The sequence below is a fragment of the Opisthocomus hoazin genome, chromosome 20 (genome assembly GCF_030867145.1).
Source record: "Opisthocomus hoazin isolate bOpiHoa1 chromosome 20, bOpiHoa1.hap1, whole genome shotgun sequence".
NCBI lineage: Eukaryota > Metazoa > Chordata > Aves > Opisthocomiformes > Opisthocomidae > Opisthocomus > Opisthocomus hoazin.
The window spans coordinates 5,926,433-5,945,322 of NC_134433.1; the positions used below are offsets into that span (position 1 = coordinate 5,926,433).

At 50.1% G+C, this 18,890-nt stretch overlaps 1 protein-coding gene across 2 annotated transcripts in view; it reads left to right on the top strand.

The window, feature by feature from the left end:
- The first annotated feature begins 1,938 nt into the window (after nt 1-1,938).
- The window catches only part of CALN1 (calneuron 1), a 128,313-nt gene continuing 111,361 nt past the window's right edge, over nt 1,939-18,890 (top strand). Inside the window, exons 1-3 of one of the 2 annotated variants that reach the window (XM_075440451.1) lie at nt 1,942-1,974; nt 2,818-3,719; nt 17,323-17,447. In XM_075440451.1, coding sequence (XP_075296566.1) covers nt 17,330-17,447 — 118 coding nt within the window. In that variant the 5' untranslated portion in view covers nt 1,942-1,974; nt 2,818-3,719; nt 17,323-17,329. Of the gene's footprint in view, nt 1,975-2,817; nt 3,720-17,322; nt 17,448-18,890 lie in introns of both variants that reach the window. The other variant, XM_075440452.1, reaches the window with a different exon arrangement.

An 18,890-nucleotide genomic window follows, 5' to 3' on the forward strand; every position in this document is an offset into this window, starting at 1 on the left:
GCAGAGAAAGCAAAAATCCTCTGCCCACGCTTCGTGAGCTGGTAATCATGCTCCTTCTGATAGTAAAACCCCAGCATGGGGAATGGCATGACCCACGAGGCTGGACAAGGTCCTCTACAGCCTGCTGTAGGTGACCCTGCTTCAGCAGGAAGGTTGGACTAGATGACCCACAGAGGTACCTTCCAACCCCTACTATTCTGTGAAAGGAAGGAGACTGGAAGGATTTTGCATCAGAAAAGTACAACGCAGGCAGGAGGTGAATTAAACACCTTTGAGCCACAGAAGTGACACTTCTTCTGGAGGCTTTGTTCAGTGCTGACGTGACTTGGGTGTAGGGTTCCCATTAGAAACTCTTCACGGTCAACTGATTTCACCATCAGAACATCCCTCCACGTATTTAGCCTAAATTGTCTTTATCTAAATTTCACCCCACTGGAAGCACCCCGGTCCAGCTTTCCCCTGATATGGCTTTTTCAGTGGGTTTGCCGATACCGGGCAGTGATCCAAAGAGCCTCTGGTGCATTCCGAAAGGGAAGCGGGAAGACAAGCAAGCTCTGGCAACCCGGTGAAGCTGACTGCAGCGAGGAAAGGTATCTCCTGGCTCGTTTGTGGTGGCAGTTTTAGCTCAGCTGGGAAGCGTAAGGAGATGCTCACAACAAGCTGGGAGAGGTGTGCTCCTTCAAGCACTTGTTCTTGATGGTTGGACTTGATGAGCTTAGAGGTCTTTCCCAGCCTTAATGATTTTGTGATTCTACTGCTCTGGAGAAGTCAGGACCCCCTGGAGCTGCCGGCATTAGTGGTTTGTAGCTACGTGCTCTGCTCCTCTGCTCTCCCCAGCATCAAATGGACGGTCAGGCAGGCTGGCTGGGCTGGGACACTGCGTCTGGGGAGATGCGCACCTTTGTGCACGCAGGAGATGTCTGCAGACGTGGTTTCTTCTCCTCCATTGCTGCTTCTAAGAAAAGAACTGGCAACTTAGTCCCCCTCCTGTGCTGAAAAGAGATCTGAAGAGCGTTCAGGGAGTCGACTTTCTAAGGGGCTCAGCCCCACATCGGTGATTCCTTTGGGGTCTTGGGCTTCTTTGAGGTCTTGGGCTTCTTTGAGGATCACAGAACAGTAGGGTTGGAAGGGACCTGTGTGGGTCATGTAGTCCAACACCCCTGCCAAAGCAGGGTCACCCAGAGCAGGCTGCACAGGACCTTCTCCAGGCAGGTCTTGAATATCTCCAGAGAAGGAGACTCCACAACCTCCTGGGGACGTGGGCTTCTTTGGGGACGTGGGCTTCTTTGGGGACGTGGGCTTCTTTGGGGACGTGGGCTTCTTTGGGGACATGGGCTTCTTTGGGGTACCTACAGCAGGCTGCACAGGACCTTCTCCAGGCGGGTCTTGAATATCTCCAGAGAAGGAGACTCCACAACCTCCTTGGCACGTGGGCTTCTTTGGGGTTGTGCTCTTCTCCCAACCACCTTCAGGAGGGAGGAAACTCGGGTGGTGGGAGCCTGGTCCCCCTCCCCTGGTCCATCCCCCCTGGGGTCTGGCGGGATGGGGGGGGTGGTGAGGAGGGGGTGGCCGGCAGCGAGGTGCCGGCGAGGAAGGGGTTAGCGGGGGGCCCTGCCGCAAGGTGGGCCGTGACGGGGGGGTGTTCCCGGGCGGGCTCTGCGCCTCCGCCCTGGCCGGGGGGTGCCGGGGGGGGGGGATGCTCGGGGCCATGGGGCGCTGAGCCGCAGCTCGCTGCCGCGCTCGGCGTTCCCCGCTTCGAGTTCATTTTATTTCTTACTGTTATTTATTATTATTTCGCTCCGCCATCCTCACTGCCCGGATCTCTCGCTGCCTCCTCCCTCCATCCTCCTTTGCAAGAACTCGGCCAGGAGCGATCTGGAGGAGGGAGGGGAGGGAGGGAGCTGGGGGGGGGGGGGGGGGGGGGGGGGAGAAGAGGCGAGCAAACCTGTGGCGGAGGAGCCGGCTGGTGGCGAGGTGAGTCGAGGAGGGGGTGAGCCCCTGGCTAAAGATGGGGACCACCGGTTGCCCCCCACCTTGGGGGGTGGGGGGGGTTGGAGGGAGCCGGCTGCGCGGTCGCGCAGCCGGCTCCCTCCAACCCCCCCCACCCCCCAAGGTGGGGGGCAACTGGTGCTCCACGGGGAACCAACCTGTTGACTGGGGTGGGGGCTTGCCCAGCCCTACCCCCTTGCTTAGACAGGGCGGCGGTGGAGCCGTCCCCCGTGGGGTGCAGCGGGGTCCGGGGCTGGCGGTGGGAGGGGGGGGTCTGCGGGTGGGGATGCTCCGTCCCCTCCGGCTGACTCGATACCCTGGGGGGGTTTTGTTCACGGGTGGGTTTTGGTGTGTGATGTGTGTGTGTTGTCCCCCCCCCACCCCCCACCTTGGCTGTGTGCGGTTGTGGGCACGCACACGCGTGTGTTTCTGGGGGGGTGGGGGGTGGGTGGGCACGCAAGTTGCCATGGAGCGGTGTCACATCACTTTTGCTGCCCAGAAAGCCTTTTTCTGAATTTCGGGGGGCTCTCTCCTCGTTCGTACCGTGGGTGATGTAATAAGCGCTCGGTATCTATGCGGTGTCCTGCTCTGGTGGAGTTAGATAAGAGCGAAGATCCCAGAGCAGAGGGAGCATCCACCATCTGTTTGAATCGATGGGTCTTAATGAATCTGTCAAAACCAACAAATGTCCGCGACGGAGGAATTTGGCCCCAAACACCTCCTGATGCCGCTGTCGGCAACCAAAAGGCTCCCAAAGAGAGCCCTGCCTCTCGCCCAGATGCCTGCTAACAGCTTTAATGTATTCAGCCCAGCCTCGTTTTATTTCAGATATAATTCCAATCACCAGATTTAATACATGATTTGCAGTGATTGCCTCCTGATTTACCCGCTTGAACAGCAAAAGGAATGCATTAAGGAAGGCTGAGCTGCCGCGCTTTGCTGGTGTCCTGACCATGAGCTGCTCCTCCTGTTACTCACCGGCAGCTCAGACCTTTTCCACCCACCAAGTTTTACTGGTTTCCATGTAGCAGCTGCATCCCTCTTAGCACACGCCGTGCTGTCGCACTAATTCGCTGGGCGCCTTGCAAGCTTGTCTCTGCTCTCGGTGGCTTTTGGAGCGCGTTGGAAGTCGTCGGGCTACGGACGGGCTCCATCAGGAAACGCTGGCGGGACGAGGTCGGCTGTGGGAACGGCTCGCGGAGGTCTGGCCGGGCTGTGGTCGCCTGTAACTCCGTCGGAGGGGAGGTGTGTGATCCTGCCGTGCTCGACGTGCTTGCTGGACTACGAGAGGATCTCCTCATTGCCTGGGAAATCGAATTTCCCCATTGTTTGGCTGTAAAATAGCTGCACAAGGCCGTGATCGGCAAAGGACTGGCTCACCCAGGTTGCTTGCATCACGTAGGCAGCTGCCACCGAAATGACACACTTGATTGAAGGCCAAAAGAACCATATACGTAACTGCCTGTGATTAAGCTCCATATGATGCCTCAGAGCAAGTAAAAACCCCTCCTTCATCTCGTTTGTAACGAGACAACCATTGCAGGGATATCGTTTGGGTCACGTTGTGGCTTTTGGGGGATTTTTTTTGTCTTGTTTTGGGGTTGTTTTTTTTTGCCTCTGGCTGTAAACTTCCATGACCTGCAACAATCTGCCATTGCAACCTTGCGTGATGCCCCGTGAGAGCTTGGTGCTGTAGGTGTGCTGGTAGCTGGGAATACAAATTTTACCAGGTAAGAGCTGCCAATGTTGTTTTTGAACAAGGAATATTCCAGCTGGCTTCTTCTGGGGAGGGAGAGGGTCTCTGCACGCGTGCTTTCCCTGCTGGCATGCATGTGTGGCGGTGCGACTGTTTATTGCTGGGAAGGGCTTGGGAGGGGAAGCTTCATCTTTTCAGTTTTTTGGGGATGCTGAACTGTTTCCTCAGAGTATGCACTGTACCTGTAGATAAATCCCCTCTGCGCTGCACCTGTGGATAAGTACTCTGTCCCAGCTCCGGCGAGGCAGCTTGCGTGTCTCCGGGCAGAATCCCGGGCGGGCGGTGAGGGATGGGGCAGGCGGTGGACCAGGGCCAAACCCTGCACCGGGTGAAACTTCCAGGTAGCGTAAGGACCGTGGGGTCTCCCTGGGGAAGGCTCGGTCCTGCGGGAGCTGGCCTCTGGCCCTGGCCCCCTTGGCAGTGTGTAGACCTCGTCTGGTTCTCACAACACCTTCCCTTAACTTTTTGGTGGGGCAGGATCAGGCCAGGGCCTGATCCTGCGAGCTGATGGGTTTCATCAGTGAACAAAAGCGTTTTCCAAGCATGCCCCTGCTATCAAACCCCAGGGCAAAACTTGTCTTGCAAAAAGAAAAAAAAACCCAAGCATGTAAAGAGCAATAGTTTGCACAGATGCGAATTTTAACAAAATCTCCTTCCTTTGCTGTCTCAGCCGCACCGGGAGGCAGGGTCGTAGCTCCGTACTCACTCTTTGACTTCATTATCGTGCAGTTTTTGTCCTGTCATAGCCTGCTTGACGATTATGCTGATGCAGTTTATTCCTACTATATCATGGTGTATGGGTATATATCTAACTATAGATGGATATATAAACAACATTTTTGTGGCTGCTTGTCCAGGCTTTCCTTCAGCAGCCTAAACCGCAGCCCAGCCTTGGTGTGTTTAAATGGCTGGTCCCATGCATCTCCCACAGCCTCCAGCAAAGCTTCCTCTGTAAGTTGTAATGCAATGCAAGTCCTCTCCTTTTATTTTTCTTTAAATGACCTAATTCCTAAGCAAAATTATTGCTTGACCTGTAGCGAGGTGATAGTACTAGGCATGTTTTATCTTCCAGAGTTATCTTAAACTGAACAAAATACCCACCGAGAAACTACTTGTATTAGAAATACCAGCAAACATCATTTTAGTTGATTTGTGCACATAGAACTTTATTGATTCAGCATGAAATATGGCAGGCAATCTATTAGGAGATGTGAAATGAAACAGGCAGAGCCGTTTCAGAATATGCTGGGAATGTCAAATGGGTCTGAGAGTGTTCATTTTAGCCAGGTGGCTTCCTAAGGGAAACCGAAATGATTTTTCACGAGTCCTGTAAACAATACCAAGTCAGTTTTATTCAGTTTTATACAGTCCACAGCTAAAGATAGATTAGTTAGCTGTTAACTGGGGGAACTGATGTGTACGGAGAAGGTTTGCAAGATGGGGTAGGCTTTGATTGTATTTTTAACCTGTGAATGTGGTTAGTATTAGAAGTGGAAGCAAGAAACTAAAGGAAATACTGGGTATTATGCAATAGTACTTGGGCTATCATGAGAAGAGGGCAATAGAAACAGACTGTTTTATAGGTCTGCTTTTAATTAAATGCAGTCTACTTTGATAAAAGCACTAAAATGTGAAAATGTTTCTCAGAATAAAGACATTAAGCACTGGTAATTAAAGCCATAGTGCAGATTTAGTCTGTTGAACCTGAAGTCCATGGGCAGGACGTGGAAAACGTGTAGAAATTCAGTGGGTGATTCTAAAACTGCCCTCTCATTCCTTGAACTTTGTATCTGCTTCTGGAGGCTTAGTGGGCATAATTATACATACATTTTTACAGCATGATAAAAGAAAACCTTAAGCATCTGCACTGCACGCTGTCGTTGGGGCTGTTCATAGCTGAAGCTTTCAGGCAGCACACACCGCCCTTTTTCCTGCGTTACTGAGCCACTGAACCTGGATGGAGGTTTCAGATCCACGCCGTTTGTTGCCTGTAGCCATACCCCGCGGTGTTGGCATCCCAGCGGCTTCGGTGTGTAGCTGCCGGGGTGCAGGCGTGGCAAAGTGGGGTGCCGAGGCACCTCAGCAGTGAACCGATGCCCAGCAGTGCTGGGGACAGCTTGGTGGAGGTGCTGGTTTGGTCTGAGCCATCCCTTTTCGTTACCCTCTGGTATTTCCGTCATCATCACTTGTGTTTGTTGATGTTCTTCCTCGTGGTGTCTGCAGAAAGATTCTGGGTATTTATAAATGCAACAAGGGCCAAAATCTGGCTGCTTCACCTTTTAAATAGGGCATAAGCAGACACTGGGTTTCCTGTGGTCACTCAGTGTCCTGGAGGATGCTTATGCGGGGTGACAGAGGTGACAGTGCGGTGGGCACGTGTGCGCAGAGCAAGCGTCTGCATGCAAGTAGTTTCCTTGGGATCTTTTTATCCTTGGTGCTGGCTCTTTAAACAAGAACGTGGGCAGCCCTGAGAAGCTGGAAGCTTGTTCAGTCAGGGGAGCGGCCGCCACTGATATCCTGCACAAATTCCAGTTTGGCTTAATTCCTTCCTAACCTAAATTCTCTTTGCGTTCGTACTCGCTTTCTGCTGGGGGCCTGATTCTGCAAAGAGGTCAGTAGGGCAGAGCCTCGCTGAAGTTAATGAGTTGCAGCGAGCTTCTGCCTGCGCCGGGATTGATCTGCTTTAATGAGGTTTTCTTCGTTCTCCTCTGTTTGCAGGACCATAGCTGTTTGCGTAGATACGATGATCGTTTTGAGGGGTTATCCAATCCTGCAGAGCCGTAGGCAAACAGCTAAGTAAATAGCCCCTTGGCTTGGATGAGCGCTGCTGATGCTCCCAGCCTGTCCCAGTGAAGGTAACTGGAGCTTTGCCGTTGTCTTCCGCCATCGATCGCTGTGGCCCCGCTGAGGGAAGCATGCCCCATGGGCAGGCGTTTGAAGACCCAGGCGTGTTTAGGCTGCTAATTGCCAAGCTTCTCAAAGGGTGGAGGACGCATCGAGAGGCTACCAAGGATGGCACAGTAATGTGTTCTTTGAGATGTATTCATGTATTCATCCTTGATCTTAGATACTCTGCTCTGACCCCTTTTAAAAACTGCAGTTGAAGAGAAATGCCCTCTCTACACTGTTTTTTGTGGCACATTGTTGACCTCCGCCAGGGCAGTGATTTCCCCATGGAGAGCTGTCAGCACATCAGCTATTATGCAAATGAGATTCCAAATAGTTGCTCATCTCTGCCAGGTATTAAGGTTGGGAGCAGCCAGCCCAAGAGCAAATCCCAGGAAAAACAAGAAAATGAAGGCTCCATAACTGTTTTCAATTATTTGGTCTCGCTGGTTCTCCTTATGTTTCAAGAAGAAACATGCAAATCTCTCTGGGTCTAGCTTGTTTACAGAGTGCTCGTGGGTTTAAAATACAGCCAGCATCAGATTTCTGTTGTACATTTTCTTCAAATAAATACTGAAATAAAAATAAGGATGCTGTAATTTGTGCCGCCCCAAGAGCTGAATACTGCGCTCCAGCAGGAAATGATCATTTTAGTTTTTTGGCACAGCTTTACTATAATCTTCCAAAGACCGGTAGCTCACAAAGAAAGAAGCGCAGACTTTCTCGAGGCAGCTCAGCTCTCGCTGATAGGATCTGGCTTCTTCTGAATTAAGGTCTGGGATGGCGAGGCACTCCAGCACGTGCTCAGACCCTGCTGAGCCCAGGGAGTGCTTCGGTGATTTGCAGCGTCGGAGCTCCAGGGTTTATCCCTGGGGCGAGGTCCATTCGTGCCGACCACTGCTCATGTGTGGAGGTCGTTGCAGGTCTGGGATCTACCTATATGCTCTTCCCATAAGCAGCTAAATAGTGTGGTGGTTGGTGTTAAACGGCCGCTCTGGGTGGACAACGCACGGTTTGGTGGATGCCCTGGCCACCTTCTGCAGCGGTGCTACAAGTCCTGCGCCTCCAAAAGCAGCTGATGCTTCCAGTTTTCCGCACGAACTGGTGCCATGAGCACAACAGTCTCTGGACCCTTTCTCACCATACCGTGTTCCTGGCTTAATAGTAGTTAATAATAACCAGTCTGATGGTTCTGGAAACTTCTTGTTGGGGCAGGTCTTCATTTGGGTCAGTTGATCCTCTCCCAGAAAGCAAACTGGGACCCTCTTTTTAAACGCAGACCCTCTTTTAAAGCTGGGCCATAGTATGTGTATGAAGATGCTCTCCCGAGGAAACTAATAGCCCTGAACGTTTGCAGTGGGGAAATGCTTGGAGCGTATCTTGGTTTGAATCTTACACTGCGATCCACTTCAATTTATATGAAAATTATTCCAGTGTTATGGTTACCCTCGCCTCTTTAATTACCTTCTGGCTCATTTATGTATGTTGATGGCTGCAGTCCTCAGAGCTCCTAGGGAACTTTCTGTAGGAACCATCAGCTATTGCTTTTAAAAAATAACCCTCAACAGATGCCCAAAAGCCTCCTTGAAAGAAGAGGCCTGGCATGTCATATTTATTGGGAGTAATTAATTGTCCTGTTAAGAAAACTAAATGTTTTGGCATTTCATTAATAATACATAATCGACCAACAGGCTATTTGTAGTGTGTTACTTTGTTAAATGTGCTGTAAAAATTGTCATTATTGATATATTTCATGTTTATAATTACTCATATGTGATGCACTCAGTCGGTTATGAATAATCCATTGTATATTGTTTTCTTAAATAGGAAGCTTGCTCAGTGTGCTGGGCGTGCCAGGAATCGCTGCTAATAATGTCTTTGTGTCTGATTCATGCCAGTGAAGTGAAGGCAACTGGACACGAGTAAATGGCCAGAAGCATGCTCAGAAAACTGTCCTCGAGACACCCTCGATAAACAAACACTCAGCAGTTGTGAGTGGAGGAGAGAACGGTTAAACAGAGCGGGGAAAGGTGTTAGAAATGCGTTACGGGGGGCTGAAGGCGCACGAGTGGCATTTCCTTGCTGTCTTGATGTTCTCATGATCTCCACTAAAAGCTCTGTGCTACGTTTTTGCTCACTGCCAACAAGGACCTTGTTACCCTCTGCCGTCGGTTAGTTCTGTGTTATCTCCTTGTCTTCTTCCGCTCAGAAAAAATGAGCGGAGTACTCCAGCGACAGAGGAGTCTGGTATTTTTGTGTTTGAACAGCAAGGACTGTTGAGGGGGTTGGTGCAACGGCCTGAGCAGATGCGGGTGATGGTGCAAAGCCTCTCTTGCACTGCTGATCTGCGATGTGTGCTCAGCTAAACGTGCTCGGTGTTGACTCTGTGCCCCTGCACGCAGCCGATGGCCTGGGGGAGGGCAGGAGGAGCCTGCGCCGTGTGACGGCAGGTGAGGAAGAGGGAATCCCTGGGCATAGACATAGAATCACAGAATCACAGAATGGTAGGGGTTGGAAGGGACCTCTGTGGGTCACCCAGTCCAACCCCCTGCCGAAGCAGGGTCACTTACAGCAGGCTGTAGAGGACCTTGTCCAGCAGGGCTGGAATATCTCCAGAGAAGGAGACTCCACAGCCTCCCTGGGCAGCTTGGGCCAGGGCTCCGTCACCCTCAGAGGGAAGAAGTTCTGCCTCATCTTCAGCTGGAGCTTCCTCTGCTTCAGTTTGTGCCCGTTGCTCCTTGTCCTGTCGCTGGGCACCACTGGAAAGAGTCTGACCCCGTCCTCCTGACACCCACCCTTCAGATATTTGTAAGTATATATTAGGTCCCCTCTCAGCCTTCTCTTCTTCAGGCTGAACAATCCCAGCTCCCTCAGCCTCTTCTCGTAGGGGAGATGTTCCAGTCCCCTCCTCATCATCCTCGTAGCCCTCCGCTGGACTCTCTCCAGTAGCTCCTCATCTTTCTTGAACTGGGGAGCCCAGAACTGGACCCAGTACTCCAGATGAGACCTCACTAGGGCAGAGTAGAGGGGAAGGAGAACCTCCCTCGTCCTGCTGGCCACACTCCTCCTAATGCACCCCAGAATGCCATTGGCCTTCTTGGCACCCAGGGCACGCTGCTGGCTTATGGTCACCTTGTCGTCCACCAGGACATCCAGGTCCCTCTCTGCAGAGCTGCTCTCCAGCAGGTCCACCCCAGCCTGTACTGATGCATGGGGTTGTTCCTCCCCAGGTGCAGGACCCTGGGGTGGTGGTATGCCCTTGGTGGTATTAGCTGGACAGTTTTGGTAGCAAAAAAATGAAATGCAGGTGTGGTGGAAGGCGGCTGGGACAGTGCTGAGGAGCTGGCAGGTCTATCAGCTGTTCTCACCTCGGCACCGATGCTGCTCAGCCCCTCGGGCTGTCCTCACAGACTCCTGGTTTTTAAGGCCCAGGAGGAGTGTCAGAGCAGCTAATCTGGAAAACAAGATATCGCAAGCCGTTAGCTTTCACCCTGGTAACTCTGATACCGAGCTCGGTAGCTTGCGCTTGGCTGAAGCGCGTCTTCCAGCAAGGCATCTGGTCTTGTCTGGGGCACAGCAATATGTCGCTTGTTCTGCTAGTTTGTTCCGATGGTTAATCACCTTCGCCATTAAAAACTCATGCTAAATTTCCAATTTGCATGTTTACAGCCTTCAGCTTCCCACTACGGAAGCCCTGCACCTTCAGATTTTAGAGCTTTTCAGTAGCCTGCGTTGTTTTCCTCTCATAAACTCTTACCGTGTCCTCAGCCAGGTTTTCCTCGGACGCCCCTGGATGATGCGTGCCACGGGTCCTGTTGTCTGGGAGGGGAGCTGAACCCACCCGAGGGAACGGGAGGCTGGTGCCTGCACTCTGCAGCCTCCCCAGGGACAAAAGCTCTGTTTGCAAACTGATTTTTTTTATGTTTCAGGTGAATTATCAGAGGGGGGAAGAGGGAGGAAGGTTCAGAGATTTTTGTTGCGCTGCTGGCTTTTTTTTTTTTCTTTTTAATGTCACCTCAGAAGCTTTCAAAGACAGCTGTGGTTTATATGAAGATGGAGATGTTTTGCTAACCCTGGCTAAACTCTACCCCTGCAGCAACAGGCTGGGGGCAGCAGAAGCAGCAGAAAGTGCCTCAGTGGCAGAAAGTAGGAGAGGGCAGCAAAAAAGCTTGGGGTTGCTGGCTGCAAAAGGGGAGGATGAGTTTGGGGGCTAAGAGGAGTTTGTGTGAATGCATGAAATGCTGTGGAGGTGGTTATGACAGTTCTTTAATCATGCAGGTTTAAGCCTGGTTGGGAATGGAAAGGGGTCTTTATCCCCTTGGCGTGTGATGTGCTTGCCCTGGAGACAGAGAGTTAGCAAGTCGTTGCAGTCCTCTCCTCCCAGCACTTCAGGCTTAGGATCAGCCTAGGCCATAGTTCAAAAAAGCCCCATACAACAACTATGGTTTAAAACTGTCCCACTGTGTTCTTCACATGTTCAGCTTTTTCTGAAAGAAATATGTATATTTTATACTTGACCTGGCATCCTCGCCTCTTCCTTTCTGCCACGCTGAATTCAAAGGCAGCTGTGAAGCTGCTGTTGTTTGACAATGTGATGTCTTTTAAAGTGACCTTCCTCTTCTTTTTAATTTCAAATTTTCTGGAGAAGGTGGGGGAAAAAACCAGCACAAAACCCTCTGAAGCTCCTATGGCTTTGTAGTCCTCGAACCTGGAAGTTTGTTACTCATGAAGTGCTGCTGTGGCACTACGTCCGTTACGCTTGTCACTCAGACCTTGTTTTCTGCATTTCAGAGGACTTTTTTCCCAGTTACATCTTTGAGTGCTGAAAAGGGTCTAAGGTTTGTCAGGTCTTTTTACCCATAGATCACCATGGGGAACCTGATGGCTGGTATCCCAATGCAGTATCTACCAGCAAGGAGATCTCAATTTTCTTGGTTATTGTGTGAAATAGGGGAATATTTTCTTAGGCTTATGCCAAGAAATAATCACATACAGCATGAATGCCACGTATGGTGTGATAAGGACATGGGCACACGCGGGTGTGGAAGGTCAGGGCTGAAAGTGGTCCCTGGGGGCCAGCTTTGGTTTGTACTGGTATCATCACCAGCAAATGCACAGCGAATGGCACGTGTGTGTGTGTGTGTGTGCACTGTAGATGAAAGGTCTCGTGTTTGCAGTCCATACATCCTTGTAAAAGGTACAGAATTAATCTGAATGGATTAATTTGCTCAAAGAATCGTGTGTGTAAATGCTGGGTCTGGCTTCTGATACGCAGCCCCACTCTCAGAAAGTGGGAGTACAACTGTTTTCCAGAAGTAAAAGAAAAAACCCTTTCAGAGGAAGCTTTAGGGCTCGCTTGCGCTCACAGCCCAGTGACTTCGCGTTACAGCCTGAGGAAATTTGGCACCCAGAAATGGTCCGGTGTGTTTACTGCGCTGTGCCGGCTGCAGCGGCGGGCTGGGAGCGGGGAGGCTTTTGTCTTTCTCTTCCTGCAATAGATCTGTTTATATATAGCCCAAATGTGCCTTTCCATGTGTTTTGGGGGATTTGGCTTTATTGGTATCAATAGTCAGAAAATACAAACTTCCTCGAAAATTTTCCTCCCTGGGAGGATCTATTTTCAGGCTTTCTTTTAAGGCTCCCTATGCACCAGACCTTATTTTTCTCAATCCCAAGGCACACTTCCAAGACCCACTTGTATTGATTTTCTAGCTACAGAAAGAGCCATCTGCCTGAGCACGCTTTCCTTCCTGTGTCTCTTTACGCACCTGAGTTGAGACTGATTAAACAAGACTTCAGCGTTTTATTGCTGCAGCTTAAACCCTCACACCTCATTACAGAGCTCTCGATGCGCTCCCCTTCTCTGCCTCCTCAGAGTTCCTCCCAGTGCCACAAGGAGACTCTCTGGGCCCTTCAGGTTTTCCTCTGGTAGCTTGGGCTCATATTGCATTTGAGGTGCCAAGTGTTTGTGCTAAATAAATAAATAATTTTTTAAAAAAGTCCCGAAAGCTATTGTTAGCAGCAGCGAACGCAGGTGATAGGGACGAAGTGACTTAGTGCTCTTCCTAGCAGAAGAATTTTGCCAAGGCCATGTGTCTGTAAAAAAAAGCTTGACTTGTCTTCCCTTGTCTATATTGGCTACAAACCCAGAAGCGGGGATTTAGTCCAGCTCCGTCGCTCCCACGCCCAACAGCACGGAGTAACCACGACCCTCGGCTGTTACTGCCTCTGTCAGAGAGAGGGAAGGGCCTCTTGCGTGGGCAGCAATGAAAGGAAAATGTACCAGAATAGCAATAAAGGCTCTTTGGAAAGTTGGTTGTGTCCCCTGGCTGATGTCTCATGCCCAGAGTGCGGAGGATCAAATAGCCCAGGAATTTCCCAGGTAATACTCAGGGGTCTATTTGCTCTGCTCCTCCGTTTGGATCCAGCTAGAGATGACACAGCCTACCTGAAAAGAGAACGGCAATCGTTCAGCTCTGGGGAGAACAAGGTAATTTTTTTGGAAGTCGCTGCTCTTATTTGCCTTAGATATTATAATGTTGCTCTGCCCAGTGAGAAGCATCTTTAATACTGTTACTTCATTTGCTGAATTTTTAAAGGGTTTTAGAACAAGCTGGGGACTTTACAGCTCCTGTTCCAGTTTCCCTACCATCTGGTTGCTTCATGGATTTTCTATGTATTCCAGTATTTTTTTAGCTTGGTTTCTTAAGAAGCTGAAGCTTACACTGCTGTACTACACGTGTGCTCATCCACCCATGTATGTGTGTTTTCCCATACTATCAGCCTGGACCCTCTGCTCACTCTCAGCCAGATTTGTGGGAGAGATCGAGGTCTCAATTTTACCATCTCCCCATGTTTCTCCACCAGCATCATTTCTGCCTGGTCCGTTTAACACCCGTGGGGTAGTGCCTGCGGGGCCGGTTGGTGTCCAGGATGGGGACCTGTTAGCCCAGGTCCCATACAACCTGCTGGGCAGTAGCTGGGCTCCACCACATTGCAGCTGAACGCGAGCTCCTGGCCAGGCGTAACACCCAGGCAATGCAGATGAGCTTGGGTGTTCTGTGCCCGAGGCTGCAAGACCGGGGTTGACTCTTGGACATCATTTTGTGCTGCACGTAGGAGCAAGGTTAGCAAGAAATCTTTTCCAAATTGGTAGCTACCAAGGGACATCCAGGATCAATACAAATTGATCCTGGTTGCATCTCGTTGACTGATACGTAAGTTAAACCTTCCAGTTTAATAGCTGTGTGGATTTTCAATTGGGTCTAAAAGCCTTTTTAAAAAACAGATCACAAGAGCTGGTGAAGAATGCCAACCAGAGCGAGCGTAGACATGTGAGCATCGTGGAACTGCCTTTTTTTCCTGATGGCAAATTGCTTACGAACATCTTCTAAATTTCACCAATGTGGTTGTGCTGAAAGGAAGGAGTGAGGCTGGCAGTGCCGCTGCCGGGCGTTACGGGGGATGTAACCTGCTGCTGAGCTTGGCGCAGAGACTGAAACCTTGGCAAGGTTTCCATACACATGTTTATGGGTTCTTTGAGGGCTTTTTGGTTAAATGTCAATGTTTTCATGATATTATTCGAGGAGGATTCATTGCTCCAAAATCCCACTATGCCTTTGAAATCTGCTTTCAGTTTGCAAGTTGCTCGGTGGAAAATCTGTCTGTCTCGTCTGCTCGGAGACGGAGAGCAAAGCTCACTGCTAGCTACCTGCTCGGAGGCTTATGGTGCAGCTCGTAAAATGGGGCGAGAGCCGGGGCGTCTTCCCCGTTCCCATCCGGAGGAGGTGGGTGCACAACGCTGCAGGTTTCACGCGTCGCAGTGACAGAAAGCTGTCGGCACCCTGTGCTCTGGCACCAGCTTCTGCTGCTGCCTGAGCGCCCGGGAAGGGCATCACCGTGGTGTGGGGTGGATCCTGTCAGCACCGGCTCACTCGTGGATTGAGTTTACCCAGGGTCTCAGCTGGTGCTGGAAGGAGCAACCTTAAGGCTACCATGTTTCTAACATGGATGTTTTGGCTAAATCCAGAATGAGCCTGGACTGAGCAGGCTGTGCTAGGGCAGACTTCTTGCTCCCAGACAGGCATCGGGCAGCTACAGATTTCCGTTACACTTTTTAGGAGTTCCAACACAGGGTGCTTTGCAAAATGTGGTGCTTTGCTTTACGAGCTCTCCCACAGCCCGTGCTTTGCAATGCCCCTTTTTGCTGCCTTCTCCTCCCGTGCGGGCTCAGTTCTGACAGCGTCTCCCGTCTGCAAGGTGCTGGGTGCTCCTGAAGCGTGGCTGCACGTCCCGGTGTGGACATCTGGCGCAGGAGCTGCCGCTGGTCTGGTTTCTAGCATCTCATATGAAAACTAGAGGCAGGCTGAGCTGCTGAATTCTAGCAGCTTTGCAGGGTTTCCGTTGAATAATATTGCAATTTAAAAAGTAATAATATACCTAGCTGGTAGAATTAAATCCAGGATTTCTCGGTCTAGGATATCATGGTTCCCCTCCATACTAAAACGCATTACAGAATCCCAGGTGGGAGCTGATTTTGAGCACTTCAGCCCTCAGGGGAGATGCATTATCATTTTTTGTAGTGGTCGTAGAAGCAAAGGCTTGGGAAGTGATGCCCCTAAGTCCATGCCTTGCTGTGACTCCGACTGCGGGTGAGCTCGGGGGGTGCGAGGGGCTGAGCCCCCTTCGCCCAGGGGCCAGGGCAGGCGGGTGCTGGCACCAGCCCCCAGCCCCATGGGCTCATCGCGCGCTGCCTTTCAGTGCCAGCTCACCCCGCAGCTCCGCCTCGGCCTTCGCAGGCATTAGATTTAAACATCCTAAACTTGGTAGGGTTTTGAAAATCGGTATCATTGCTTTTACACTGGGCGTGTGACTGTCGAGAGAAAACATGGATTGACTGCTGTCTGAATGCTCTGTGGTGGGACTGGAAGCTGATGGAGATGGTGCAAAGGGCTGGAAGCATCTCTCCAGCCCTGCTTGTCGGGACCTAGAGCGATATCAAAGCTGGCATCACCTGTGTATCTCCCTGTGGGTAGGTAAAATTCCTGTCTTAGACCAGAGCAATATGTCAGTGAGCAATATGTAAAGTGAGCAATATATCAGAATGAAGTAACATTAATTGGCAAGTGTTGGGAAATTACAGATATGCTTAATGAAAAAGAAAACCTTGTTTACGGTTTCTAATGTGCTGCTGAAGAAACCGGCTCCCAAATAAAAATACTTAAAATTACGATTAGGATTTATTTACATAATTACTGCAAGAGAAATTCTAAGTACATGCTAAGCAGTGCAAGAGAAACCTCATGGCTTTTCTTCTTTCCTTTTCTGGTGTCTCGAGGTTCGTTTGCTCTCAGTGAGTCTATTAAAGCTTTTAGTAACTCAGCGAGGCAAGAAGGCATTTGTTACGAAATTAATGCATATATATGTATATATATATTTGTTTTATTGACTGTGGTAAGAACATATGGCTGAGTAAGAGCCAGATCATCCTTGTAATTGCAGTGTTGGCTGGAGAACGATTCAGTAGGTGGCACTTATCTCTTTACGGCAAAGCAATCCGATGTCCCGGCGTGGCTGAAGGGAGAATGCCCTTGGAGTTTGTTTCCAAGGGACTATGTCCCCCACTGGTGTGAGTGAAATCTGCCAAAGTCGCCATATAAATTTGTTTTAATGATCCATTCCAAACCATACTGCCCAGCATGTCCTGGCCACCTTCCAGCCCCTGCGGAGACCCCGGGCCAGATCCTCGGCTGATGTCTGGGTGGCTCTGTTGACTCTGCTGCTTTGTATCTGCTGGAAATACACAGTATAAAATGCAATAGGCCCGTGATGGGGCCGCACTGATTGAAACCAGCCAAGGGTATGACAAATCTTCCTCTTAATATTTCAATTGACTTTGGCAAACTTGCCTCTTTCTTGTGTATCCTAAATCAATGTGTAAGTGCTGCTGACAGTAATTTCCACTTTTGTCTGTGCAGATGGCTGCCCTTCACTAGGCTGCGGTGTTTATACCTGCTAAGTTTGCAAACACTTTCCTGCTACAGCCTCCCATTGAGCAATATTTTTCCTTAGCTGTCATATTTGTGAGATGAAAATGTTCTTTGTTGGGCACTGCGCGAATGTGCGTTTTCTTTTTTCAGCGAGGGCCACTGGCGTCTGGAGCGGAGGCACCGGTGCGACGTGCGACTCGCTGAGCACGGATGCTCTGGGCAGGGGGGCAATGAACCATCTTAGGGGTCTGGATGCTCCAGAGCGGGGTCTGAGAGCTGGTGTCCAGATCCTTGCATGGCTTTGAAAGTCATGCTGCTGGATCCTATGACTTTTTAATTACACATCAATGTAGACCACTATGCACTATATAATTAATATCAAATAGCAAATCTCTAGGCTGAAAACTGCAGTGTGAGTGGTGGAGACTCCTATTTTCCTGAGGCACCGCTGTTCCATCCCTGCTAACTCTTGTTCAGCATCAAGAAGAAGCTGCCGCTTTTTTGTTTGTTTGCTCAGCTCCCGTCTTCGACGCTCGATAAAATCTGCAATCCATCAGTCACGCACCCAACTTCGGTGCGCATTCCCCACCGTCGGATGCTTTGGTCCAGCTGCGCTTTCAAGCCAGGCTATTGTACTACTCAGATAGAACAAAGACAAATAATTAAAATAAGCTTTTCTCTTCCCTTTTCTCTTGTGCCCAGGGAGAAGATGCCATTCCACCATGTAACAGCTGGATTGTTGTACAAAGGCAACTACCTGAACCGCTCACTCTCTGCTGGCAGCGACAGTGAACAGCTAGCGAACATCTCCGTGGAGGAGCTGGATGGTGAGCAACGTCCTTGCGGTTTTCCAAAGGGGGCTGGGAAAGGGGGAAGGCTCGTTTTCACCTCCTCTGCAGTGTTGTCATGCGATAATCAGAGGTATTCTCCCCGTGAAGCAAGGAGCAAAAAGCAGGTCAGAAGTGGGATGGCTCGGCAGATCAGGGACAAAGAAAAAGTCCCCTACCTGTTGAGAGCTGTAGGCTGATTTTAGCCTCAGATTTTGTCCTGCTGCCGAGAAATAAGGCAGCTTTTTGAAAGAGTAAGGCTGCTTTTTACGGGAAAAATTTTGCAAGAGAATAAGTTAGGCTAATATCTTTTTATAAAGATGTCTTTAGCCTTTCCTGGGAACCTGCAGAGCGGAATCTGTCTTCCTAGCAAGTCTTCTCATGTGCTTTGTGGCCTGTCAAAAATGAAGTTTCTCTCTGTGTCTCAATATAACAAGATGTGCGGAGGTGGATTGTGGCTTAAGAAGCTGGAAAGAGCTTTAAAATTCCCTTTTCCAGGTCAGTGGTTGGGAGCACAGACCCGCCTCAGGCTGGCAAAGGCTATCAGGAAGGTTGTCCACATCTGCTGCCTGTAGGATCCCATAATTTCCTCCCTAGGAGCTGGTTGCTGCTGATCCTTTCTGCCCCGCAGACGGGATGTGAGGCCAGGTAGACACCCAGTCTGGTTCATGATGGGAATGTCTCTTTCCTAGGCAATTTGTGGCTCACGAGGGTCATTTCTAAGCAAAAGTTAATATTGTTGACAGCTGGTCTTTGAGGGCTGCGGAACGAATTGAAGCTCTTGGTTTGCTTCCCAGTGGACATTTGGTACCAGCCACAGTCATAATCAGTGGTCTCGACAGAGAACTTGATGAGGAAATGAGCAAGGGCATGGTGCAAGGTGGAAATGATCCTTTCAGGACAGGTTGGAGGATTTTTGGCAAAACAGAAGGCCAGTGTTTCTGCCCACCCTCCCCCTTTTCACCTGTGCTATGGTGAATCAGACCTTAGCTTTCAAGCCTTTTCAATTCAGGGCCTTTGGGTTTGGTTTAGTGAGCTGTAAATTAACTTAAGTACAAACAGTGTTTTCTGAGTGTTTGTAACTGCTTCCCTTCTTCCCGATGAGCTGAACACAATGTGCTGAACACAGATCAGGTGAGAGATGCAACGTGAGAAACCATTTTCAGTGCAGCTTGGCTAAGACCCCAGGAACACAAGGACCACAGAGGCATCTTCTGGGCTTTTCTCCTGGGTTACAGGAGCTTTGCTTGAAGATTGGAATTGGTGAGCAGAACTGCACTGGCTTAGCTTCTGTGCATCCTATAGATGACAAATGATGTTGCAAGGTAAAGCTTGGCTGTTGTCCCTATTCAGGATGACAGGGGTTGGCTGAGCAGATAGGAGGACGTTGGGTGAGGTTTTGCAGTTTGTTTCAAATGCAGAGAGCAAGGGGTTTTCTGTGAT